At 30.6% G+C, this 6629-nt stretch overlaps 1 protein-coding gene across 1 annotated transcript; it reads right to left on the bottom strand.

Moving 5' to 3' along the window:
- Positions 1–2191: 2191 nt before the first annotated feature.
- Positions 2192–6484, bottom strand: LOC133183756 (transmembrane 6 superfamily member 2-like). Its single transcript, XM_061318665.1, has 8 exons — positions 6223–6484; positions 5863–6064; positions 4642–4724; positions 4372–4472; positions 3978–4076; positions 3731–3823; positions 3519–3641; positions 2192–3357 (listed from the first exon to the last, which is right to left on the bottom strand). The coding sequence occupies exons 1-8, from the start codon at positions 6425–6427 to the stop codon at positions 3076–3078; spliced, it is 1188 nt and encodes a 395-aa protein (XP_061174649.1). The 5' UTR covers positions 6428–6484; the 3' UTR covers positions 2192–3075.
- Positions 6485–6629: the final 145 nt, after the last annotated feature.

The following is a 6629-nucleotide window of genomic DNA, read 5'->3' as shown; positions in this document are numbered from 1 at the left end:
TGGACTTATTTTGATCTAATGGTTAGATTTATTTTTCGAACTTCTTTCACTCACATTTGCCGTGGACTTTTTGAATTTGCCATGACAATGTATATCAAGAAGAACAATAAATCCATTGTGTCATTTGATTAAAAAAGCATAGATTCTACATTCTGTGAATCGAAATATAGTCTTTCATTATTATTTTTAAAAGCAATATAGAAATTACTATTATGCAATGTGTCTGAACAAATAAACGTGATTACTTGTAACAAAGTCACTATTAAAAAGGAATACAGAAATAACCCACGTCTGAAAAAATAATTTCCGTATCTCTAGTAACTGATGTTACGGATTCATCCCGTTAATTTTTTTTATACTACTTCCTAAAGCACTGATTGTAAAGATTATATAGAATAACAAATATAATTTTTCTCAACAGCTCATTTTCAAAATGTGACACTCAATTTGTTTTAACTTTTTCGTTTGTTGAAAATATGTGCATCCTATGGATTCTCAAATTTCACAAGATAAAAGGAACAACATTGTGGATAAGAAACCCAGTTACACTGAGGTAACATTTAACGCTCATCGGCCTCTTGTAAATACTATTCCAACGTTTTTCACAACTGTTCTACATTTTACAAGGCTTGCATTCAAGGCCTAGCAGATAGGTTAGAGAACACACTGTATGAAATAACGTTAGCTATGGCTAGGCTAGCATATCGTTCAAGATCGTATATTTTTACATAGAGCTTTGTTTCCACTTAAATCTTGAACACAGCCCAGTACTTGTATGTTCAATTCTCATATTTTAAAGCAGTTGTACAAAGACTATTGGACATTAGCCATAACTATGTGAAAATAAATGCATATATACTCAGATTATTAAAATATGGAAACTTTTTCATTCAAGTTATTCAAGGATGCTAGTACTTTACCTTTTCAATTGTATATAATTTTGTATACAGTTTATGAATACATGTAAATTGCATTAAGCAACCTAATTGTCCATACCTTAAATACAAGAATATTTGTTAACTTCAAAATTCAGTTCATGGCAAAATGCCCACTGCCAGATGTGCATGAATTTCAATACAAAACAACTAGAGTTAATATAAAATATATATATATTTTTCACTGTAGGAATACATCTGTAAAATGTACCATTACAGCACTTTCAAGAACTACTTATTATCTTTAAAATTTACTAGCTAAGATACATGTATTTAAGACATGCAAGTATATTAAATATAAAAACTACATGTGTATTTAATATACCCCAGATATACCCGGTATATGTACTATTGTGTAAAATGGACTACTTTTTACATTTGATGTCGAGTTTAATAAATACGTACAGTGAATTCCCCATGGATTGGACATTCAGTTAATTTAAATAAAACTAAATTGAGCTTCATACACACAGTAAAACTTGTCTAATCTGGGCACCACCAATTCCATAGAAATTTGTCATATCAGAAGTAGAAAACATTCTGAATTCGACAACATTTCAACAATAAATTTACAGAAAGGAACTAAATGTTCTCAATGCCACAGGCAAAATTTTGGCATACAAACAAGTTTTACTGTAGGCCTATATATAATGGTTATTCATGAAAACATATGATAAAAGGTAATTTAATCCAAAGGTGATTCAGGACTGTTTGAATGGATAATTAAGAAAAAAGATCTACAAAAATTAGTAATCATTGGTATTCACTGAAAATATCTATCTTCAGCAATTACATTGTTTATAAACATTTTAAATACATTGTATTGTGAATCTTATTCAATGCCTTAACTTATATCTTTTTTTTCTGAAAGTAAACCTTACATACATGTATCAGGACATCTTCACGAAAACTTTAAAAAACTGAGAATTTAAACCAGACCTCCATGCTAAAACTTTAAACAAAGACATTTCTTCCATCAATCTAAGTTATTTAAGTCTAATTTTAGCTAAAAAAAAATAATAACACAAGTATCAACCTGTAATCTCAAAGTGTGAGAAAACATTGTAAAAACTTGACTCAATAAAGACAAACAGACAGTACATCCATTCTTTAAGATTGTCTTAAACTGGGGACTGAAAATATAGATATGCATTATGCACAATGACATGGCAATTAAATCTGTAAATATCTTATGATAATTGAATTTGAGCAAAAGAAAAAAGTTTATGTATAAAAAATAGAACACATCAACTTGGATATGCAATGCTATAAAAGGCTGAAATTCAGCAAATTATTAATATTTATACTAATTCTGGTTTTCACATGGTAAAATTACAATATTAAAACTTTCACAGAACTACAGGAACATATATATGCATCTGGTAAATGTCATTAATACATATGCAATGGAAATACTGGCTAAAATTTAAGTATCTAAAATGTATATAAATACCATTAAATTCTAAATCTGTATGTTTGTATTAAAATAATAGTTTTAGTAAAACAAATGGTCACTGCATTTAACAGCAAAAACACCCTATTTGCCCTATACTAACAAAAATGTACAAGAAAAGTTTATATAAACAGCCTAATCAAAATATGTGATTCAAATCTTCATATAAAATCCTATAAAAGATACAGGTACATGTAGTAGTAATGTCTGTTACTATTTAATCATGTACAAACATATCACAATGAACTTTCGTATTTCTTCAGTAAAGTATACCTTAATATAAAGTTTTGGACATTAATAACAACACAATGACAAGGTTAAGAAAATTTGCTTTCCATTGTTAATAAAAGAACAACTGGGGGTCTCTCTTCATATTTGGTATCCAACAAAATTTTTTTTTTGATTGTCTGACATGAAAAACACTAAAGTGGGGGAAAACAGAAGTCTGTGATGATGCTGGAGCTCTACTGCTTTAATTGTAATTATTATAAAGGAAGAGGTAATCCTTGGAATTGAAATTTTACAGCTAAAAATGTTACATTGATTTTGACCAAAACTATAGGAGAATTAGCATTTTGAAAAATTGTTTACACACAAATAAACACATGGACGCTACGCTATTGCAAATGTGCTTCTGGTCTATGACCAACAGAAAAAAAGGTCCAAATTCCAGGAGTGTAGTTAGTACTATTCACTGTTCTGAACGATCCTGTTCCTGAGATTGTAGCCAGTGTTCACCCCTCTGGCTCTACTTGCGGATTTCTTTGCTGGTGATTGGCTAGTACCCCTGCTCTCCCGCTTTCCTTCTTTGCTGTTGGTAAAGTAGTAATGGACAAGAAGAATCTGAGGAACAATAAGGAGGAAGAGGTTCTGTGTCCAGAACTGTAGCTGTGCCTCAGAGGTCTTTGGAACACGATACTTGCTGGGTGTCAGATGGTGGAGTGAAGCAAACATGTATGGTATCTGGCCCTATACAAATAAGTAATGTTTAAAAAACACTTACTTTGAAAAATTTAATAATGATAATATAAATGTCCTCAACTTAAAATGATTTATCCTTTAAATATATTTGTCTTTTACAACTTTTACAAATGCAAGTTAAATTCTTTGTTGGAAAGTGGTTATCTTACATTTAACACTGCACCAGCATAGATGAAAAGCCAGTCAAGGAACCACTGCTTTGCCGGAGCATGAATTAAAGAGTAACTGGCAAATGCACAAAATGGGACACAGTAAAACAAGTAGGTCATCATCTGTATAAAAAAAATGTTTCCTATAATATGTGTATGACAAGATATACTTCATTACATACATTTTTAATAGTATATTTCAAAAGGCAAACCTGAAGTTTTGGGAAGGCTATTGGGTCTCCAAGATAAGGTTCAGAATTATTCACAAAAGATTGTGTGACTTCTGAATTACACCCTAGTGCAGCCTATAATAAAATATAAGTGACTTTCAAATAGGATATATTGTATTGTTTTCAAGATGAAAAATACTTAATACTTAATACATACTTGAAGTTAAAGTGCACAAAAATCAAATGCTAGCTCCATCAAAATGAAAATACAGACTTTTGAAAGACTAACCAGCCCTTTAAAAATGTAGATAAACATAGTTGACAGCAATAATACAATGGTTACAATGTCAAATGGTCTCTTCAGGAGGTTTTCATTGGCAGATTTTTCCTGCAAAAATTATAAGTATATTACTTACAGTCTTAGCTTGTAAATTCTATAAAACTAAAAGTCATGAAATGACATGTAAGTCTAGTTCAGACTATATAACTCATATCAATTTTTTTCTTATTTAATATTTCTCCAGTTTTGATGATGAATGAAGAATTACAAGTATGCAACTATCCATTTCCATGCATTCAATATTGTCAAGACTTTATTGATTTCACTGACAAATACACAACTCAAAAAGTATAACAAGCAACACTTTCCTCCAGATATACATTCATTCCAATACAATTGTTACCTTTATATTGGGTGGTTTATCTAAAACTTTCTTAGTAATCCAAATAGGAACCACCATGTATATAACATTCAACAACATTGACCATCTTGCTCCATGTTTCCCTATAAGGTACAACAAAACAATTTATAACACACATCAAGGCAGTTTCTTATATACCAAGAAACAATAATCATATTACTCATTGAACAGTAGGAGCATCAGTGGGGACATATTAAAAAGAAACACATTTTCAGACAATATCTATAATATCATAAATATATATTGCCTTACCTACAGCTCCACCTAGCATCAATACAATTAGACTATTGACTATGGATCCACCCCAGTACAAGCCCACTTCTCTGTAATTTTTCCTGAAAATAATTTTTTTTAAAAATTATGTCTACTCATAAGTATCATTGTGTTTATTTTGTCAAACTGAATGAATCTGATGCCATGGACAAACACTTTATTCACTTACTTTACACATGCAACTTATTAAAAAAAAAGGGGGGGCTGGAGGGAGTATGAAACTTTTGAAAAATCTACTTAACCTTTAATAACAAGTCCAGATTTTCAAAATAATTACAGAAAATATTGTGTCAGCTGTGCTGAAAAGTTACTGGTCTTGTGAACTGCAGTATATACTCGCCTATAAGTCGGTTGTATTTTTAAAGCTAAAATTAGATGGATTGACCCACTAAAATACCAATAATTTTATAACTTGAGTATAAGTCGGATAAAGAGTTTTGGACCAAAGTTTAACTCCCAAAATACTGACTTATAGGTGAGTATATACAGTATATGGGAGGTCAGGAATTTCATTCATACTTGGTCACAGCCAGAAAAGAAAGTAGTGAATTTAATTAAAAACCATGTTTAAAATCCTAAAACAAATGTTGACATCAAATTATATGGGATTATTTTAAAAATAAATTAGTTTTTAACTTTAAAAAAAAAGCTGAAACACATTTAAAAATGACAGTATGTATATTATCAAGTTTATGACCTACTTATAATTTTCTAATTAGTGATTTTTTTTTTCAGTTAGCACAATTGATAAATATATTACTAAGTAGGGGACAAAAATCATAGTCAGAAAACAATCGTGAATACAGCTTAAACTTATATTTCTGACTTTGCTTGATGACTTTAGCTTGCAGACAATATACACAAGTTAAATTTATCATGTTTATTATGGACTCCATAAGACCATTAAAGTGATGTACCTGTTCAACAGTTCAATGCCTTATAATTAAGTATAAAAAAATTATCATTCATCAAAACAAAGTCCTGCCCATGACTTAAACCCAGGGTATTTAATAATTTAAGTAACAGCTAGTATTCTAGTCAAATGAGCTATTGAATCCCTATTAATCTAGCATACATAAACGTGATAAGATATGGAAAAAACATACAAATCAAATTATTAGACTAGTACATTCAAGTTGATAGGAGGATGAATTAGGACACTTTTCTAGTGAATATAGTATTAGGATTTTTTTTACATACCTGTTGTCAATAGCAAGCAAAATAATTATGTAACAAGCAAAATGAAGGATCCCATCATGATAATTGATGCCTGAACCATGTCCACTTTTCAGATAAGGCTCGCCGCTTACAAAATAGAACGCCATAACACTGTGCACAATGTTGTCATTCTCCAGAGCAATGGTGAGATCAATTACTGCAGCAAATGTCAATATGCTCATAGCTAAAACAAAATAATAACAATATCAACTGATAATCAGTGAGCAACAAACGAAACTTGTGTTCAAATATTCAAAGAACCAGGATATATGCATTTAGATTATACATCCTCAAAATATTTTTCGCATTGACCGTTTAGTTTATAGTATCACAAGCAAATACCATAGTAAAGGGGATCGTCATTTTGGACAAACTGTTTGAATTTTGCAATGGCTGGAATGAGAAAGGCAACCAGAAGGCACAATAAACCTATTATGAATATTGGAGCGGGGTTTTTGTCAATTCCCGGAATCATGTTAACAAAATACGCCATAGGAACACTAAGGATAGATGCTAGCAGCACGATGAATGTTCCTTTTGTCTCCATATTTATATTGTTTCAGCTACTCCTCCTACCCCACGCTATCTCTCTTTAGAATTTCCTCTAATTCTGCTCCTTATCTTTGCTAGTTCTTACAAAAATCTATTCGCATCAAAATCAATTCAAGATTTATCGTAGAAAAATAAAGAATATCAAACGTATTCAATGTTTATTCCATTAATTCCAAGAAAGTTTTCCTGTTACAGTA

This window comes from Saccostrea echinata, unplaced genomic scaffold (genome assembly GCF_033153115.1).
Source record: "Saccostrea echinata isolate AGI-Se365-2 ecotype Australia unplaced genomic scaffold, CSIRO_AGI_Sech_v1 ptg000009l, whole genome shotgun sequence".
NCBI lineage: Eukaryota > Metazoa > Mollusca > Bivalvia > Ostreida > Ostreidae > Saccostrea > Saccostrea echinata.
The sequence above is the reverse complement of the archived record's forward strand: the minus strand, read 5'-3'. Positions and strand labels throughout refer to the sequence as shown.